Source organism: Lampetra planeri, chromosome 13 (assembly GCF_965212315.1).
Source record: "Lampetra planeri chromosome 13, kcLamPlan1.2.h2, whole genome shotgun sequence".
Classification (NCBI taxonomy): domain Eukaryota; kingdom Metazoa; phylum Chordata; class Hyperoartia; order Petromyzontiformes; family Petromyzontidae; genus Lampetra; species Lampetra planeri.
The window spans coordinates 9,153,707-9,175,720 of record NC_136119.1 but is presented as its reverse complement, the minus strand read 5'-3'; the positions used below and the strand labels follow the sequence as shown (position 1 = coordinate 9,175,720).

The window sequence follows — 22,014 nt, the reverse complement described above, 5'->3', positions numbered from 1 at the left end:
CTTCCACCATGGCGTACCATAATATAGATTTTGTTTTGGGTAAGATCGCATAAATATCAATGTGTCCTAAACCCGCCACCACCAGACACAACCAACTAGTAAGGTTTGTCCCGTAAACAGAACATGCCAATTCATTACTAGCAAATCCACAACATTTACACTCTGAGCATGGCGTTTCACCAATGGGTATAACCACACATTACCCCACCACAATCTGGACCACAGTAGCTAACATGTAAATGCATTTTGCCTTCTTGTGATTTACCCAATGCCTTTTTTGTACCGTGTGTTGATGTAACCTTCTGACCTGCCCCGACTGGACATCTGCAGCGTAAGGGCACCCACCACGACCACCAGCACGACGAGCACCGCGCTACCTAACAGGGATGGCTTTGGGAGTAGCGCTCAGGCCATAACTAAATAAAGATTCCGATTCTGCCTTAACAGAGGTGAGCGCAGCATGAAGGCACCACCACCAGTACCCCCGTTACCTGACAGGGATGGCTTTAGGAGTCGCATTCAGGCCGTCCAGGTGGCTCTTTGGCCGGTAGTCGCCGTGCCGCGGGAACGTGTCCGTGCCGCTGTCGAACTCGTGCTGCGACGGCGCTTGCGAAACCCCGACAACCGCCGCCGCAGCCGCGCCATCGCCCGCCCGCACCGCCCCCTCGGGCAGCAAGTTGTGCGAGAACTTGGGGCTGTCGAACCTGCGCTGGAACGGCCTCGCCGCTCCCGTGTAGCCGCCCCCGGAGGGGAAGCGGGCGGCGAACGGCGGCGCGAACGCCCTCGTGGGGTTACCGCTGCTACCTCCGTTGCTGCTGCTGCTGCCGCCGCTGCTGCTGTTGTTGTTGCTGGTGGCCGGGTGGCGCGCCGCGGCCGTCACGGCGTACGTGGTGGCGCAGGCGCCGCCGTTCGCCGCCAACACCTTGCCATACGCGGCCGCAGCGGGCGCGTAATGGCTGTCGTTGCTTTGTGACGGTTTTGCGTGAGCCGAGGCTGGTGGCTGGTAGGGGACGTTGCCGCTGTTGGGCAAAGCGGCCTGGGGAAAAGCGTAGGTCCTGTGCGAGGCGTAGCTTGACTGCAGCGCGTCTTCCCTGGAGGTTTGGCGGTACGGGCCCTGGTGACTGGTCTGGGGGGCTTCCTCCTGCCTGGATGTGGGGGCTTGCTGCTCCCTGGGAGACATTCCTGAAAATAATTGCATTGTTGAATGTAATTTGAGGCTATTCGGAGAGCACAGCAAACCGTTTTTGCAAGGGCATTACATTTTAGGCTGAACAATGTTACGTGCAGATTGTATCAATCGGGGTACTACCAAAATGTAAACTTTGAGACAATATCCACATGCATACATATACACACACAGACATATGACATGTATTCTTGTCTGTTTCATATATTAGTACAATAGTCGCCCAATATCTGTTTCATGTTTGCCTAACTTCATTTGTAACTCCACTGTGATAAGTCAGTAATGAATGTGCCTGAGAAAACTGACGTGAGTGATTTTATTATTTAACATCGATTTACATTTGTGATTTAAATTTGTCATGTGACAGAGGTTTTTTTTTTATAATTTACAATTTGCTACATTGCCGTCATTTATTTTATTAGTTTTGCTGTTGCCATTCTGGTGACCCAGGACACCCTCCTAGCAAATTACTCATCTGGTTAAACAAAAAAACTTGGCCTTGACAAACATCTCCCTTTAAGAATGCACTCACTGTCTGGAAAGTCAAGTTAGTGAGCATCTATGATGGCGAGCATGTATGCACGTATGTTGCATGTTGAACTTCTTTCGCATCGTACATAGCAAACCGTGCTAATTGGAGGTGCGGGGGAAAGACAACAAACTAAACACACAAAAGCAGCTCTAAAGAAATGAGATTTGAATAATCTAGATTTAACAGAGCACGACAATGAAGAGGATGCTGTGAATGATACTACGGGACTATTCACGCTACATCGCTATTGTCTCACGAGTGTCGATGGTAACACATCGCACGAGGCATCATTTAGAACCCATTACATATATTCCACGTATTTAAAACATCCAAGATCATTTTTTTAAACGCCACAATGAAGCTTTAAATAACCAACTGGGGTGCAAGTATAACAAAAACAACACAGTCCAACTGGAATTACGTTTGATAAGAAAGTACGGCTCACACCCCCATGTCCTCCCGATGCATTGTCAATCACAAGTTTTCTTGTTAAAATTCTTGGCCGACAGCTCAAGGATACAAAGATAACAGATACTTCATTCGAACGCTATTACGTCAATTCTAAAAGTACCTGGATGAGAGTTATTTTTTGAAATGCTGGAATTATTAACGATATTATCTTTGCCAAGTTATTAATTCAGGAATTATTCCGAGTCTCACACATTGTTATTCATAACTATTGTGAAAGGAGATGAGGTAGTATGTAGGATATTGAGGACTTCACAAATGGATGAAAATCTAACTTCCAGGTGTAATCACAATTCACCATTGTAAACTCATGATACATGTGCAGAAGTAAATTACCTTAAACCTTTTTCAGCATTGGTGAATGTAATCTGAAGACAGTGTAATTGCTGTTGGTGAAAAAATATATAATGATCTACACGAGCTGCATTACTGAAAGTGGTTTTACTCAATTACTTATTTCACACAAAAAAATGACAACGTGAAAGTCAAAGTGTCACCAAACTCATTAAAACAGTCGGAACTGTTCATCTCCATTGACAACCATAAACCAGAGCGGAAATTCCACATTCCTACTGCCGGGACCCGTCTCTTCTTAACAACGGTCACAGCTTACTTACACTACACATTTAATTGACTCTTCAGCGATTGAAGTAATTTTGTGCTCAAAAGAGCATTAACGTGGTCAGCATGAAGGTAGTGCTCATTAACTATTCATAGTCCAGAGCCAGTAGTGGAATTTCCGGAGACCTACGACAGGGACGAGTCTCTCAAAAGGACTTCCCCAATAAAGTGGTACCGAATTTTATGGACCCGAGGGGGATGATGAGCCGAGTCAAACGTCACAAACGGGAATTTAACTCACAATCTGCCACAACGCTACATTGCCTTTGGCCTCATATCTAAGTACAGTAACGGATATTCTTGGTGTATATGAAATCGACATTATTATCTTTTGCGCATCTAAATATATAGCTTGTTCATGGTTTAATGTAAAGCACACTGTTGTGCAAGGCAAGAGGAAACCACCTGAACTCTCCTTCCCCATCTTCTTGGTTCTTTCGGTAAAGTCACGTAGAAGGGAAATAATAAAAATGAAACATAATCAAATATTATTTCCCTTCTACGTGACTTTACCGAAAGAACCAAGAAGATGAATCCCTGCAGTCACGAAAGCTTTACATCGAAAAACTCCTTCCCCAGTTAGGGCTCAGGAAGCCTCATACAAAGTACGGTGTTGTAAGGCGAAGAGGACGGAGAGAGGTGGGACCTGCTCTTGGAAAGAGCACTTCAGAGCAAGACAAACATTTGCCAAGAGATTCCAGACACGACATAATCACTGAAAACGTCGTGGTTACTTCACAGCCATGTGACTTGTCACTGTACCTGTGTAATGGTAGGAAGGAGGAGTGGTCGTCTGTTGCGACCCTTGATGCTGTCCAGACTGCCCCTGCTTTGCCTGAGCAGGTACCACAAAGAGTGTGGGCTGGCTTCCCGCTGCCCGCATCCCTGTGTTTTGAACCGAGCCACAGAATGGGACGTCTGTCCTCTTCTCCGTTGCTTTTGGCCCCACGTCCTCACCAGGCAGGTCCACGGATTTGCTCCTGAGTTTTCACATTTGAAAATAGGTACGTAGTATTACAACTTGATTGTACGATCACAACTTTGCAAACATTAGCTATTCTCTCTGCTCCTCAGTGTAGAATTTCCTATATTTTTGATCATTCTTGAGGCATCGCTGTTAAATCAGCTCAACAAAGTATGAAAATCCACTTGAACACAGCGATAAAATACAGCTATTTTGATCTTGCACAAAATATCATGCTGTCAAAGTATTCATCAAATATGGGTTATAAATTATAACAGGTTGGACATACATTTTTGCAACAAGGAATGAAATCATTTAACTCAATGAATCTTATTCAAGAATAAAAATTTCCACATATTTGGAATACATTTTCTGATTCATCACATGATATATAATTGAGCAAAAACACAATAGATCATTATTATTTTTTATTGAAATTTGTATATATATGTATATGAAGGCACTATTAATTGGATCGTTATTATCAACAGGCAAAGAGACAAACACTTCTTGACAAGATTCCCAGAACGCTTTATAAGGGATTTCCAGGGAATTAACAAGCGAACCTTGGACTCAGAGCCAAGCATGCTTCCCGTCAAAGAGTGGCTGTCAATTCCATTGTCCATGACCCCCAGACAACTACAATTCCCTGCAGGCCAGTATACAACATTAACAAGGAAACTATGATTCTAGATTTGAAGCTTTCGTGACTGCAAGGAATCATATTCTTAGGTTTTTTCGGTAAAGTCACGTAGGTAAAACATCAAAATTAATGAAAATAAAATAAAATAAAAACAAAAATCACGACGTTTCGGAGGCAACACAAGTCTCCGTCATCAGGTGGGACCGTCACAGCCGAATTAGCTGCATCAATAAGGAAACTATGGAATAACTAACATGTACAATAGCTAACGTGCATCGTTATTTCGTATTCATGGGCATGATAACTGGAACAACTAATGGTTAAATGGAGTTGAGATCCAATGCCCGAAATTAAACTGTAAAAATAAAGCAAAAATAAATTAGGCTCTACTGTAATAGCATGTTTTGCATTCCCATGCTGTATTGCATTGAATGTAAGCGGTATTGGTGACACACACACACACACTTCACTACAATAATCTATGTTCTTTGAGTGTGTGTATGAGAAATGAAGCAAAGTTTCTTACCAGTACGATACTCTCACATCGCCTCCGCTGCCACTGTAATAGCTACTTGACTGACTAGAAAATCTAAATGCAAGAAGAAGAGCATTATTGGAAAAGATTATACAAATCAGAGGTCCACACAGAACAGAATTATGACACGAAGGCTTTCAAAATGGCATAGGTTGTGAGATCTGAACTTGTCTGATGTACAGGCAAACCTTTGAGTCATAATAGGGCAAATTACTTAGCGAAAAACAGCAATGTAAGCAACGTTCAAAGCCCTGGAGGTCACAAGGCAAACATGTTTTCGCAAGCCTCGTGTTAATTTATTAGAAGCAATTTGGAGGCATTCGCATGCGGAATATGTGGGTGTAATGGATGCTAGTTAGGTTGTATAGCCGAGAATGCCTACCCAGGGAGTTTTCACATTACAGAGCATGATTTAAACGGACATTAACATAAAGAGGCTTGGATGGTAGACTTGGGAGAAATTCAGGAAGGAAGAATGATCTTACACACCCGCCACTTGCAACATACAGGTTTCATGTGTTTGCTCATGAGCCTACATATTTAATTGCCATGGAATGGAATGACAACAATCCTCGCGTTAAAACTACATTTCATTTCACATTTCTCAAAAATAGTACATTGCACATGCATCGAACAAGAAATTAAATCCAATAAAACTAAACATTTTAAAATAATTGTTGGTTAATTTGACCATCCACTACTAATAGGTACGCAAGGACATACTTTTCCAACACCACCAGCTGTTCATACTTTGTAAAAAATGCTTTGTAAAATAATTCACAGCCAACTTTTTCTCCCATGACTCCGATTTGTATTGATTTTTGCACAACTTGTTCTTTTTAACCACTGTGAGTTGCACCATAATCATAGTTAACTCTGAGCAATCATTTGCAGGCATATAAATAGCATTTGAAGATTGTGCTAATAATGACTCATTCAACTAAAATTGCAGTAATTAGCAGTGCCTGTTCAATTGTAAAAGAGTTATAGTTAACAATTGGATAATTTACATGAAAAATTAATCTATCATCAGAAGAATGTGGTGCACAATCGGTAGATTATCATTTTGAATCCTTCTATTGTTTAAAGGTACTGTGTCCCATAGCTTAAATTGTAAGCAAGATACGATTCCGAATACTATAACTGCTTTGATTTGTCTTTCAAATGTATTGCTCGCATAATAGATGTATGGGTGTAACACTGCACAGCGGACTCCTTAGATATATGCATCAATGTACAACAAATAAGGCATTATTTATGCTTGTTAGTGGAAAACACCATGATAACATTTTTCTTCATTAAAACATATTAATTACAATGCAAAGAGATGCGATATTATTGGTGAAAATGCAGTCTTGTCCATCAAGATAATTTCCTCGACTGTATTTACGGGTGAAGAATAAAATGAATGTCACGATGCAGGAGTTTCAAATGAGCGTACACAGCATGATGAATGGAAAAGACCACAAAAGGGTCAAACCAACATAGTTACATGTCAGCATCTCACTGTCTTCTTACGGGACTTTAAGGGGGGAAAAAAAACACATCCGATCGATGTAAAGCAGTTTTACCGCACTCTGAAAAGTGCAAAAGCTTGCAATGTTAGCTTAAGTAGATGGATGACTTTTTTTTTGCAAGATGCGGCCAGTTTATTGCTTTCCCCCCCAGCAGAATTGTTTAACTAAGGGTGTCAAGATGCAAGTGATGGGGCGATGAGTGTGAAAAATGGCACGGTGTTATCAGAAAGGGCAGGATGTGATTGAACGTGCTTTGCTTTTTATAAAAAACTGCGTTTTGAACAGCTGACCATCGGCGTGCTGGAATTTGTACAAAGGTGTAACATCAAAGAGAGATGTATCAATATATTAAGTGGGGTTTTCTTTTCATATCTTTGAAAAAAATACTTATGCATAGGTTTGCTGATCTTGCCATCTGCAAAGAAACATTTTATAGATTCCAGCATAATGAAATGCACAAATAGCAAAACACAAATGTTGTCAACTTTTCAAGTGACAATAAGCAAGCTCTGATGTGCTCTCATTTTGGATCGTTTATTATGTCCGGTAATGAGCTAGTGAGGTTATTTTGTGATTGCAATTGTATGAGTGAAGCAAAACGGTACAATAAGTCATTAATACTGAGTGACACAAAAATGTAGATACATTAATTATTCGCAACAAAGTGTTAAATTGCAGTTATATATTTAAATTAACATGCATGACACACAACTCAAACATGGTTAATATGCACGATTAAGTGAATAAGCGAATGAGACATCGGTGGAAAAATTACTTGATTATAAAATCTAAATGTAGCATTCATGTTGTTAGTATAAACAGCTGTATTCAGTTAAGTAAATGACCAATATTTAAATTATGAATTCAAAAATATAATTGCCACAATTAAAAGAATGGCAAATATATTAAGTAAAACTATTTTAACATTGACACATGAAAATTAGTCCAACTCGTAATTTAACATGAATCTTTTGAAAGATAATGTAATACTCTCATATGTTACTGACCTGTACATAAAAATTGTAGCATGTTATTATCACAGTGCAAATGCAGTCAGGGTTAGATGCCTATGGTTTCTGGGATTAAAAAAATATATTTTATGTACAGTATTTTACTCAACAAATTTGGTTTATAATAACTCGTGACAAGCACAGTTAAAACAAGATGCATATTATATTTCAACCAAGGCAAAATCACAAAACATTCCTGTTCTGGTCATTCTTTACATCTACGCAATAAAAACCCAAGTATAAAATGCACAAGATATATGAAGCAGGAGGCAAAATGTAGTTAATGCCTTAAGGACTGTACAATTAAAAAGAAATCCTTGCAATACTGCGTGAGCGGACCGGATATAAAACGTTGACAGCAAAAACACAACATGCGCACTACTGTACCAATATAAATACTTTAAAAAATATATATTATAAACAATCTTACAAATATAAATTAATATACATTACTGCATTTAAACACCTCTTTTATTCGTGGTTTATATCGCAACGAATCACCACAAAACAACTTTGTGATTATTTTTTTCTTCTGAACATGAGAAGCATATCACGAACAAATGGGCGGTGACATTGACCAAGTGCGCTACATTCCGACGAAAGATACATACAACCGTATTCTCAAACAACAACAAAAACACACACACAATCTACAGCTGTGTATGCTGGTACCTGCTATAGGTGGGCTTGTTGTTGTGGGTGGGTTTGGGTGTGTCAGGGAGTGATGGGGTAGTGGGAGCAGTGGGGGACGTCTGTCCAGTGGGGCTGACTGGGTGGGGGAGCTTGCATTGCTGCACAGACCTCCGTGCCGAGTCCACATCCTCCCCGTCCATGTGAGCCGGTCGGGGCAGGGGAACGAACCCCTCGCCCCTTGTCCCGGATACCCTCTGAGTCTCCGCTGTTCTGCAGACGCAAACAATGGAATGCATGAGAACGTGTGAAAGGCAACGTGTGCAGTCCCGAAATTGCTCGCTCACACCACTGCTGGCGGAAGGGCCTCCACTTACGAGGTGTTCTAGAGAGCCCCCTCAAGAGGGTGCCACAGTGGAGAGAGTGCGTCACGGTGGCTAGGAGATGTTAACTACCTCGCCTGGTATACAGGAGATCGTGGGTTCGATCCCGACCCTGACGCCTGCTGCTGTATATTTGAAGTTTGCATGTTCTCCCCGTGGACGCGTGGATTTTCCTCCGGGTCATGGGGTTTTCCCCTCCACATTATATGATTGACATGCGTTTCGAGTGTTTGGCTGCTATACATGTCCACGTGAGAAGCCACTTCGTTGAGCGATCATTTGTGGCCAGGTCACTTCTGAAAATGAGCTATATAGCTCAGTGGGCCTTACCTGGTAAAGTACAAATAGTTTAAAGTATACTTGGCCTGTTCTTCCACGCTGGCCAGATTTCTCGAAATAATTGTTAGTATCTCACACACTTTACCGTACCACACGCAAACTGTCGATCAACTAACTGCATCGTACCCATTTTTACGACTGCTGCAAGGGAGACTGAATTTTGCCACGGCAGCATCGTGAGAGCGTCAATGCTTTCTAATTTGTGACAATTCCACATTGGATAACGGGGGCATAGTATTTCATTTGTAAGTTGAAAGTGGTTTACTGTTTCAGTGCACATGGGTCAGTGCACATCTCCTGTTTACCAGGCATCCAATGATTCACCCTCCTAACTCCAACCACCAACCACCACTTCCGTGTGAATTGAGGAGTTGTCATCATTTTTAGTCATGGTTCAATGCATGCTTAGGTTCTCTATGTCTTATTACGTCTCATTTGCTGTGTCTGTATTGTCAAAGCCCCATTTGTTCCATGAGCCCAAAGGTAACATTTGAAAATAATGTGCAACATTTTTGTTTTTCATACATACAACCTCTGGCATGATGGTTCTCAAGGGTAAACACCGATTTAAATATATGACTTGATCAATTCCTAGGATCAATTTGTATATATATAGTATCTACTAGCAATCCCATGTTCCAAGATGCTGTACAAAAATGAAAAAAAAATCTGCATGAAGATAGGAAGGAGAGGGGGTCAGGGCAGGGTCGGGGAATGGTCAGGGTCAGGACAAGGTCAGGGCAGGGAAGCGTAGGAGAGAAAGCACCAAAATACGGCACCACATCCTTAATCAAAGAAGCCAGGACCCATCACCAATGAGCCCAATTCTAATTTGGGGGCAAGTCTCGATGTTGGACAACAACCGTTGACTTCTCACAAATGAGCGACTTCCAGTGGCAAATCTTCTGGTTGGGAAATGTGAACTCAAATAAGGTTTCCACAAGGCTGGCCCATGAATATTCAAAATATGCGCGGTACAAGAGACGCGAGAGATGTTTCTCTGCGATACCTGTGTGCCTGCGGTTGCTCTTGTCCATCTTGTTGCTTTCCTTTGTTAGGAACTGCATAGATATCTGGAAAGTTCTGAGCGATTTCCACCTTTAACAAAAAAATACACACACGTGGAACAAAGACAGCACTTCAAGACGGGGACATTCAAAGCAAGGATAAATTACAGTACTCTACTATTGCCACATACTGTAAAGCAAACCTAGACATAAACACACGATAGTGTGTATGAGTACATCGTTAGTATGCAAAAGGTGACTTCGAATTATACTTTGTAATTAAGCATATGCATATCATATTATGAAGAAGCCTGTTCAAGGATGGGAAAGGTTAGCTGTAATGTTTACCAAATGGATTAACGAAGAGAAAATGTTAATCTAATGATTAAATTAAAATCGCAACGCCAGGGGCCACAACGGGATTTGTGTTAATCTATGCATTTTCAGTTTTGCCAAATAATAAAACAAAAATACTCGCAAATCACAATAACATTGCAACATCGCCCCCTACTGGCAGGCAATAGACGTCTGTGAAACACCGTACCTTCGTAATAACTTTCTGCGATAAGAATTACGTAAGTACTATAATGTGCGAAATTGTTATTGTTTCCATAAAACATTTATTCTGGCCTTCTAACAGTCTTTTTAGTTTCAACGAGGTAAAGTTGGTCAATAAATGATCATTTCTGCACGATGATCAATTTGCGCACGCATATATTTGTTTTAGACAATAAATATCTGAATGTAGCATCTCAATGTACTGCTATTCTTTGGCTTTTGTTTTTTTTCTGTTCGGTTTCGTACTTGTGTGCTCAATAAGTTGTAATGTATACATTTGATTGCTCATCTACAGACTTTAACAAGATGTAACATTCATATTAACAATACTCTGGCTCAAGTTCCTTTCTTGCACACATAAGTATTATAATGCTCTATAGCTAGCCCCACTTGCATATATTGTATTTGCTTTGGCACAAGTGGAAGAAGATAACATTGTTTCGTTTTTAAAATAATTAAGTGGCTACACATTGTGTGTCTCTTGGCTGACAGGAACTTAGAAAAAACAATGTCATGATTTGCACTGTTCCACCTATCCGTGCATGAGTTAGGACGTTCTTAGAAATGTATTATATTGCGAGCAATTACCAGAGCACACATTCCCTAAACCATGTCACTCACCTTGTACCTTATTCAGGGCTGCCACATTACATATAACTAACTGCACATATTTTGAATTCGGGAAAATGGGTGTTGCATGCCACGAAAGAATTTAATTTCATAAAGCATGCAATCTGCTTTGGAAACCATGATCAGCTCACCACAAAACAACCCCACCACATGACAACCCCATTTACACTATGAAATGTAAATGTATCATATATTCACAACCAATGCACAATAATAACAATTGTAATAAAATTTCATACGTATAATTTCTACATAATCATGTTAATTATAACAAAATGCAAACTATAAGTGTTCAGTATTTTTTAACATAACAGGAGTTAGAACCAATAATCCAAGTGCTACTTGAATAATGAAACACAGAGAAATAAGATGCAGAAAATTACCTTGGGCACAATGGCATTAGTTATCCTGAAGTTGCTCCCCGTTTTAAAATAAAAAGGATATATATAACAAGCACCAGAGGAATAATACATGCTTCCAGTACAATGATTGCAGGGATTTGTATGTTAGCAGCACCTAAAGGGAATGCATATATCTCCAAATGGGGGCTTTTTTTTCAAACCCATAGCGATTTGACTACGTCAACAAAAGAAATAATCTCAAGGTCATTCTGAATCTTGCTTTCCCAATTTGCCTTACCATGAGACCATGGCAGGGATGTCAAGGGAATTCTACCTTAACAAATTATAAAAGCTCACGACTGCTCCTAGCCAGCGGGCGATTGCTGAAAATAGATTTTAGAATTGTTTTACAGTTAGCAAAAAAATCACGTAGTATTTAAAAACAAACATTGAACAATGTAAGCGTGATAAACATTTGAAGTATGTTGAAGCTTGTCTTCATACGTAATTATACAATGTCTTTTTTTTCACAGAGCTAAGAACGTTTATTAACATTTAAAAATGTTATAACAATACCTAACTGCCTAATATATCTTGATTTGAAGCCTTCGTGACTGCAGGAATCCATACTTTTTGGTTCTTTCGGTAAAGTCACGTAGGTAGAAAAAATAATAGATCACGACGTTTCGATCGCAACGCAAGCAATCGTCATCTTCCGCCTGATGACGATTGCTTGCGTTGCGATCTAAACGTCGTGATCTATTATTTTTTCTACCTACGTGACTTTACCGAAAGAACCAAAGAGTATGCCTAATATATCCTAAAAGTTGAAATAGTAATTGTGTGAAGCACCAATTAAGGCATCTTGGCAAATATTTGATCCACTGTATTCCTTAAACTGTGTAATATTAAACAGTGGTTATTTTTTTTATATATAAAGGATAAATATGCATGGAGCCGCACACATACAGGAATTAGTGACAAACCAAACAAATTCGGATCTTAAAAAAATATTCATATTGAAAAAGTACATTAACGTGTTCATGTATTCATATGACCCAATGTATGAAAATCCCATTTGCAACCTTTGATGCTGCCGTAATGAGTTTTAAGCTTATTCTTTTCCCACAATACACATCCCAAGTGTGGTTGAGCAGATGCCACGTGAACTTCAGAAGATAGCGTGGCGACAGCTGGACGGAAGATTACGTTGAACACGGCCTGAACCAGAAAACTACACTTTGACTGCAGGACGTGCTACAAAACACACACACACGCACGCGCGTGTTAATAATCCCTGCGTAATGCGCGGACGTGCTCACCCGTGCTTGCTGTGCCTCCTGGAGCTCGAGTAATCGCTCTTGCCTCGCCTTGTTGTCGAGGTTTTCAAACATCTTTATCCTGCTCATCACCGACTTGGCTTGCTTGCTCTTGGGGCCGTCCGCGCCGCCCTCGCCGTCGTTTGCCCTCTGGTAGTGAGCGGACGGCGGAGGCCTTGCGGCGGGCAGCGTGCCGTGACCCCCGTGGGATTCCGCCGACGGGGCCGGCGCCGCTCCCCCCGCGCCGTAGCTCCTCGACGTGGGCCCGTTGCGGCTGCCGTGGGCCCGCGCCGGCACGTCACGTGGGCTCTGCGAGTCGGGAGTCCGGGCGGCGCGTTTGCCGTCGAAGCCGTGCGCGTCGTAGCGCGGCGGGTACGGCGGCTCCTCCTCGCCGATGGGGGAGCTGTAACGGGGGGGCGCCGCGTGGCCCTCGAAGTCACCGGGCGCGTCCCGCCCGTACGGGCGATTCGGCGGCAGGTCGTAGCTCTGATAGTGGTAGTTGGAGTTGTAATCCACCGTCTGCCTGTGAGCGTGCTGCGTCTCGTAAGCAGGTGTCCTGTTGAACTGGTGGTGGTTATTCACGTGCTGCTTCTCGTAATTCTGAGGCTGCTGGACATTGTAGTTCTCTGGTTGTTGCCTTTTGTAGGAATGGGACTGCTGATGCCCTTCTGAGTTATTGGAAAATGACGGATTATAGTTTGCTATTTGTGCATCAGCAGTCCATGACTTTCTCCTTGTTTGCATCTCATGGCTTTTAGATGGCTGGCTATAAGCTTTTTGAAATTGATGGCTGTAGCTGTAGGATGGCTGTATCGTGTAGATATGTTCGGGTGGTTGGTCAAACCGCGGTTGTTGAGGTTTGTAGTTGTGATCTTTATAATAATATTGCTGCTTGTTGTCCACATTTGGAAAACCAAAACTTGGCTGGGAGTGATCTTCCTGGTATGTGGGTTGTTTCCCATATGACTCCTCACTCCGAAGCTGTAAATAATTAAAAGTACATTAAACATGCCTTATGCTTTGAAAATAGTCTGCATGAGCTACGTTAGTTAACCAATGATGGTGGGAATTCATTAATAAAAATAATTCTGCAAAACAATTGAATATTTTCAGATAAAGGATGCTTTTACGTGATATTTGAGTTACTGCAGCAGTCAATTGGGTGCTTTCTACGATGAAGAGTTATTATTGCTAAAAATATTTACAGAAATGCAGCCAAACGCTATGAAAGAAATTGGTGGCAATGTTTAACAACATTTAACTCAGGACTGCCTTCTGCTAAAATACACAGGTGTGGGAATCATGGGAAATTAAAAATGAATATAAAATAAGTGAAAGATTGAAATGAAAACAAGGTCACAGTCAAAGAATGGTACAAGTGAAACTTGAGTTGTGATTTTAAATACCTGTTGACAGCCGATGGAGATACTGTACTAATACAGGAGGCATAAGTACTAAAATTGACATTGAATACTGAAACACACCTTTGGCGGAAATCATTTACTGTACATGGTAATGTTTTTCTCTCATCACATTTTCTCACTATTTCAGCTATATCTTTACAAATACATACCAGCAGCCTTAATGTCTAAAACATAGAAAGGTATCATTTTTATTTCAGATGATAAAACAAAGTAGCAATATAATTCAATAAAATTACGTGATTTTTTTTTCATATTTCTCAATTCCACAGATACCTATTAAACCACTACTAAACTATTTTTATTTTACCAGGTAAGGCCCACTGAGCTAGACGTAGCTTTGTTTTTCAGAAGCGATCTGGCCACAAATGACAGCCCAACGAAGTGGCTTATCGCGTGGAAATTTACATCAGCAAAAATACTCTTAAACCTATGACACCCTATAGCCTGAATGAAATTAAGCTTACTCAATATCATATTTAGTAATTGTGCTGGACAGAAGCTCTCCAGGGGAAATATTGGCGTACCTAGATTTAAGGATTCATCAACTGGTGTACAATATTCCAATGATGAGGGATGAAATATGAAAATAGCCATTTATCACGTTAATGTAATTAACCATTATTTTTTATGGATCAAATGAGACTTAATTTAAATTAATAATAACACTCATAAACTATCAAATAGGCAGTGAAGCAAATTACAATGTATTTAATTTAATCATGGCCATCATTGTGAATTAGCAAGGGGTACATTTTTGTTATGTTATAATTTTCCCCATCTGAAGGGATGAAAAAAACAAACAGACAAAATAGTGGTATTTGATCAATTTGAATGTAAATAAGTTTCTGTATAATTGAAGTTAAGGATGTTGAGTCTCCAGCCGAGCACAATTAAAGTTGTAAGCCTTTTAATAGGAAGCAAGGCATGCTCTCTCTTTAATAGTTTCCACCATTTCAATGCCTATCATGTTATATTTAATTCGCATATGTAATCCAGTTATTCAATTGGGATTAATATATCCAACAAAATCATGTGTGTGCATATTTTCAACAATTAAGAGACTGTATTTTTTTCTTTAAGCCACACAAACACAAACGTGTTTACAGCACACAATTTCCCCAGAATCCTACATGATGCAGCACATAGCGGCGAGTCATGCAGGCATGCAGGGCAATACCTGGGTGCCTGGGGCTGGCTCGGGGTGGTAGACAGGAGGAGGGCTCGAATCCCCCAGAATTTCACTACTACTGGCCCTGCTCATCGCTGCCTGCGTGCAATGTGCTGCTGCTGCTGCTGCCACTGCTGCCTGAGGGTTTGGTAGTGACATGTTTGGTGGGTGTGGGTGGAAAGGAGGTGGGGGACTGTGATCCTGTAACTCTGAGCTTGAAGCCCTGCTCATTCTGCTGCTAGGAGCTCCGTCTACTCCTGGCGACGGTGGGGGCCTCGCTGGGATAGGCATTCGAACCGACAGGACCTGTAAGCCCGGCAAAGTGAGGGGGGGTTTAGGTTGCGAGGAAGTCCTGTGCAAGTGACCTAGCGCTGCCAACTGCGCAGAAGTGGCAGCCGGTGGCGGAACATATTCAGGGTCCAGTACAGAGGCTGGGATGAACTTGACACTCTGTAAAATGAGTGAAGGAAGATCATCTACATTTATGTAATCACAGTGGCAGATTTCCCACCGTGGGTCAACAAGCAGATCATTGGGATGTTATTTTAAACACGTGTGAAGTACAGTTTAATGCCAACAGGCTCCATTACGTTTGAACACTTTATATGAATTGTATTTTAAAAAGTTACTGCTAAGCTGAAACTACCTTTGACCCACAGCTGAAAGTTGAAATATGAATGCAAACACATTAGGGCTCCCTCTTAGATGGAGGCAAACACTGGAAGTATCCAGTTGTGAAATATTGTCTTATAGTCATGCATTCGTAATCATGATGCAATAAATAATTATAACTGCAAATGATAGCATCGATGCATTTAGTAGTCTGCAGAAACCTTTGAGGAAGCACTAATAATGTTATGACACGTTAGTAAATAACAATGTTCACATTCTAATGAGACAAATGCAAGCATTCTCAGTTAAAATATTGCATGAGTGTTAGTAGAATTTCGTAATTTCTAATCATGTATAATGAATGGTAAAATGCAAAAAAAATTCAAACAGCAGTGAATCAGTTTGACAGAGAATGGTAGTCGGCAAAACGCAAGAGAGTTAATGTGTTATTAGTAAATCAGGAGAGGAAAAAAATGGCTTTGCTCTTTGGAAAAATTCAGAAATGTATGGTTTTTGAAAAGAACTAAGGACCCTTTTTACATCAACCGTTTGAAGGAATTCCAATTCATGACGACTTGCTGTTTGCTCGGGTAGCCATTTGTAATATAACAATTCATTTGTATCGTAAATACCCGCATGTAAATTTACAATGTATTATCGTAACACTAAGTTCCAGAAATAATTGGAAAGAACGTGTGCAATACTTTAACTGCAATGTAAACTACATGCTCCAGTTTTGGTAGCGTATTGCATGCATTTGTTTAAAATCTAATAAGCAGGTGCAGTATTGCAAAGCGAAGCTTTGTGTTATGTTTGTTTGCTGAAGAAAATAAATGGAAAGGAATAAAAGATCCAGAGAATCCAAATTTATCAGGACAGTTTTGTTTTGTAAGGATTTATATATTCTGCTAGAACATAATTCAATGTTCATAATTGTATATCGAACATGTTAAGAGGAAAAAAATGATCAGCTGAACAATTTCTTTGTAAATAAAGTTTTTGATGCCCATTTTATTACCAGCGGGAGGCTTATACATGTCAGAGAATTTGAACCTGGACAACACTGAGCAACGAGCTTCAAAACGCATTGAAACGCCAATCACTGACATCAATGTTACTAACTGGAACGAACTCTAAAATCCTTGTTGGTTACTCATTACAGTGACATTTCCTTGTACCACGTGAGTAAACAGAGAGGAAACTTGACAGTTCTCAAAATGAAGCTGACTTCTGTCCAAAGACATGCTTTCATGGTCATGTATATACAATACCATATATACAGTGTGATCAAAGAGTCTCTGTGCAGTAAAACTATTTCTTAAATCACAGATTCACAGCCATTGTTGAAAATGGGAACCATTGACATCCGAACACAAACCTAACATGTCGAAATCTGTTCTGAAACACATCATTCAATACCCTGGCTGCATGCCCGCTTCTCACGCAAGTTGCATCCATCGTCAGTTCATCCACAGCGTGAGCCAAGGCTGTATGTGTGTTCACTGCACAGGAACTTTTTGATCACCATGTAGAGAAACCAGAAGAGAGCAGATGCAAATAGCTGCGTTTGAAGAAAATAAAGAAACTAAAAGTTGAGATGATGAGAATGAAGGAAGGGCCACCTTGCTGTCGAGACTGAGACACACCTCATAGTGGCCGCCCGGCTGTGTTGGCAGCAACTGTGGCCTCACGTATCCCGGCTGTTGCTGCTGCTGTGGTTGATGGTGCTGCAGATGAATGGCTGCTTCGTCATCATGGGTGGTGGGTTCAGCTGAGCGTGCCGTGGCCGGCTTCACAACCCTCATTCCGGGCTGAGCCACCACTGCCTGTTGCTCGGGCAGTCTTAGAACAGGGTTGGCTGGCTCAGAGCATCGCACCATAGCAGCATCGGGCTGCTGCTGCTGCTGCTGGTGCTGCTGCCGCCCTGCGCTCACGTGCTGTGCCTCGTCCGCCTCCTGGTCGGTGTAGGTGCCGCCCTCTGTGTCCGTGTCGTCGTAGTCTGAGGCGTGACGACTGTCGGCGCTGAACAGGGAGTACTCACTCCCCGGCGCGGACAGGTACGAGAGCCGGTCGTCCTGCATGTCTAGGTCATCGTCTGCCGAGCCATCCGCCTGCCGCCATTGAACCCCCAGGCCCATCACTCATCTGGGCATTTTCATTTCTTAAATATGTTTTCATTTCTTATTTATGTATGTATAAATAAAAGGTGCTACGTGCAGAGTACTTCTAGCATGGTCGTGACAAATAATGCCTTGGTTGGGCAGCACTTCAGACATAGACTGAGGGTCTGGCTCTACGTGATCAGTAAGTCAGCGTACTTATTAAAATATATTTTTACAAAAACGGTGTACAATTGTAGCTATTGCTTATTCGACCTATGCCATAGGGGTTTAACCCCCCAAAAAAGATATATTTTTGGTGATCCAAAAATATTCGTAAAATATATTGTCCATGAATTTAAGTTTCGTAAAGTTATTAACATATTGCCAGGGAGCTGCCTTGTTTTTGCCAACTAAAGCTCCAATGAAAGCAACGTGAGTATTTAAAAAAAAAAGCTTTGGATAAAAAATTTGCAATGAGCAATGCGACTCTTAGGGCAAACAAACATACCTGCTTACTGCATGCATAACAAAGCAACATCACCGTCACTCACACAGTAAAGGTTAGACTGTTCAACGAAACACGCTCCATGATGCAAACAAGCTACGGGGGAACTGGGTGCCCACAAGCACTTTTGAAGGTCAACGTCTACAACTTTTAATTCCATGAAAAGGTTGATCACATCGAAATTAACAGTTTTAACCTTTCCACCAGAGATAATTGGACTACTGCACAAATAACATACAATGTCGCATTGATTTTTTGGGGGGTTTTAATAATAAAGCGTCTCAATGCAAAGGCATTTCTTGACGCTGTTGATTCATGGCACTTGAATACATGACAGTGAGGAAATGTATAAGCAGCTATAACCACAAATACTAAATATATATTAGAAGTAACAAGTGGGGAAAGGTAGGTTTAACAAAATATATGTATACAATAGATAGATAATAGGGCTTTATGCTTATTACTGAGATAGTGGGTGGCAGTTTTAAACACAGAAAGCATGGGCAAGACCATTCTAGACAGTAGGACTAGCAATAAGGAATGTATGTAGCCAACCATGTTAATCGGAAGGACAACAAACTAAACACAAAAAGCAATTCTAAAGGAATTCGTTTTCTATCAAGATTTAAAAGTGCATAGCTCCAGTGGCTTCCTAATATTAGAAGAGCGTTCCAGATGGCCGCAGAAGCGCATCTGAAAGCGCGCGATGCGGAGACCGTTTTTGTTCGATAGGCAGCCGAAAGACGCTGCGAGAATGACCGGAGTTCACGTGATGGTTTATGCTCCTTAACGAGATCAAAAAGGTATCGTGGTTTATTTGTGGGAAGCACTTTGTGTGTAATGAATGAACGCGACCTCATAATGGATTTGTTCGGCAAATGGAAGACCAATGCAGCATGGAGAGCACTGGACATATTGTTGTGGATCATAATTTAGAAAGAAACCTGTCATGATTTTAGTTCAAAAGCAAATTATTAACACAGCACACAGTACTGTATAAAGGAAACAATTGCATTGTATGACATTGTGCAGTAGGGGGCTCTTTGCTTGATGTTGGAAGTTTCACTCTAGCAACTTGCTCACGTGCGTTTTACCCACAATAGTGACGCACTGTTGGCATCATGGAGATAAGATAAAGAGCCATTCAAAGCCACAGCCTGCAATGAATAAACAGCAGGGAGACAATTCAAGTTGAGCCATAAAAAGTACCTTGCCCTCGGAGACCCACACCAGTTGGTTCTGCTGCTGCCGGATGGTGTCCTTCAGGCTGCCGTACCAGCCGTCGTTCATGTAGTTCAGCTGAATTGTTGCTGCAAAAAAAAAATCACAGGCAGCAGCAACAACAACAAATTACATTAAAAATAATGCCCATCAAGTAACTAAAGTCTCAGAGCGCAGGAATACAATCGAAGCATGGGAGCCAATTAATGGGAGGAACTGAGCAAGCGTAGGAGAGAATGGAAACAGTGAGCTTGGAGATGGAGGGTGGAGAAGAGAAGGTGGTCGCAGAGATTGGGAGGGGCAAGGGCGTAGATGGATATACAAAGCAAGCATGCTATGTATGTATGTTGAACTTCTTTCGCACCATACGTAGCCAACCGTGCTAATTAGAGGTGCGGGCGAAGGACAACAAACTAAACACAAAAAGCAGTTCCAAATAAATGAGTCCTCAATCGACATGATTTAAAAGTGCATAGCTCCAATGGTTTTCCTAACATCGGAAGGAAGAGCGTTCCAGGCGGCTGCAGAAGCGCATCTGAAAGCACGCGGTGACCGTCTTTGTTTGATGACTAGCCAAAAAAGAAAGCTGTTTTTGGCGTGCTGTCGCACTTCCTTATAAAGCTTTTCCTTGCCACAATACTCTGTCGGAAGGGGAACCACTTTACTTGAACCATGTAGACCTCAAGTCAAATGGAATGTGCCAACCCCAACCGTGATCCCATGCAGCTGCATATGGTAATTTAAATACTTAAAAGCTAGACATGCAGGTTTGTAAACTGCCCGAGTGAAAAATGTGGCTTTTCAGATATGTATTAAATAACATTAACGAGAACAAAAGAGTAGCAGGGTCATTAATGAGATCCTGAGAACATAAGATATATCTTAATCAATGTTTTGGTCTGCAGAGGTCTACGTGAACTTTATACAAGAAGATATGTTTTAAAATGTAAAGCTATGCAGGCTAAAATGGCATAAGCGGCAGAGTTATGAGAATTGCCGTTCCGGCCACCGAGAAAAGCAATTTGCATTATGAATGCCAGATTACAAACAGCAGTAAGTGCCAATTTGAGAGAATTCATAGATCAGAGAAGCTATAAATTGTTAATCAGCTGGATGAGGTCATGGACAGGCTCTAAATTGTGCACAGAATGTTCAGGCCTGTTTTTTTTTAATGGAAAATGCCTCACATTATAAAATGAGAGAACTTGTCAGTGGACTGATGAAGGTTTCAGACTGCTCTGCACAGCTGTAACAATACCCATTTGGTTCTGCATAGTGAAGTTCTTTAAGATATGGGTTACTTACATGTGAACAATGGAAAATAACTTGTCTGCAATTTAACCTCCTTGCACATATTCTAAATAACCAGTGTATTGTCTGCAGGCTACGTGGTAGGCAGCAGAGGGCAGTGCAGAAAAAAATCCATTGTTGTACAGTACTTACACGCTCCTACATCTATGCTCCCCCACCTTCACCAACCAGTAATGAACCAGTGCGGTGAAGTAACAACCACCCATAACCTCCGCTGGCATGGAGAGGCCCTCATCCAGCAGTGGATGGACAAAAGTGCTGCACGCATTATGTATTAAGTCTGTAATCCAGTGGCCTAGAACTGGGGTTGGTGGCTCACACATGGATGGAACTCACTTGCAAGGGCAATTAGGTGTTAAAATAATACAATAAGGATGCGTTTAGACCAAGTTTGAGAGTTGGTCTTCTCATGTATGGGGTATCCCAGAATATTTGAGTTTATTTTCGCCTATCAATATATGCAAAAGCATTAATGCGTCAAACGAGCAATAGCAGGACCCTTAAGACAAAGCTTTGACACTTTGGGTTAATGAAAAATAAAAACACATTATCCATATGTACTTAGTGACACGCACACACACACCATCACTGGAGATGACACCACGATGATGTATACCGACACTTTTATACTCTATTTCCAGAATGTCACGCGTAACATTTATTACTCAGTTAATAAGTGAGTTGGTCAGCTTGGATGATGAGCATTAAAATACCCTTTTAAACCAGGAAAGCCTGACTGAATTTCAAGACTATTTTAAAAGAGGATTCTGCATTGAGATATTTGGCAAATTCGATTATTGTGTGCTTGGTATGTGTAAGGAAACCAGAGTACCCAGATAAAATACACACGTACAGATACGTATATAGATCCTGAGAGAAAAGCAAAAAAGTTCCATTGCTCTACTGCCATCTTCTGACGGGCAGTCCTCCCATCCAAGTACTAACCAGGTTCAACCCAGCATAACTTCTGAGAGCAGATGAGATCAGA

General features: G+C 41.3%; 1 protein-coding gene across 1 annotated transcript in view; it reads right to left on the bottom strand.

The window, feature by feature from the left end:
- LOC144722038 (tight junction protein 1-like) overlaps window positions 1-22,014 on the bottom strand; it is a 144,659-nt gene that overhangs the window by 16,658 nt on the left and 105,987 nt on the right. The window contains exons 18-26 of the mRNA XM_078600110.1: window positions 19,704-19,804; window positions 17,534-17,998; window positions 15,285-15,725; window positions 12,687-13,664; window positions 9,838-9,926; window positions 8,149-8,379; window positions 4,941-5,003; window positions 3,570-3,787; window positions 492-1,182 (exon numbers count right to left, since the gene is read on the bottom strand). Of these exons, the coding sequence (XP_078456236.1) occupies window positions 492-1,182; window positions 3,570-3,787; window positions 4,941-5,003; window positions 8,149-8,379; window positions 9,838-9,926; window positions 12,687-13,664; window positions 15,285-15,725; window positions 17,534-17,998; window positions 19,704-19,804 (3,277 nt within the window). The remainder of the gene's footprint in view (window positions 1-491; window positions 1,183-3,569; window positions 3,788-4,940; window positions 5,004-8,148; window positions 8,380-9,837; window positions 9,927-12,686; window positions 13,665-15,284; window positions 15,726-17,533; window positions 17,999-19,703; window positions 19,805-22,014) is intronic.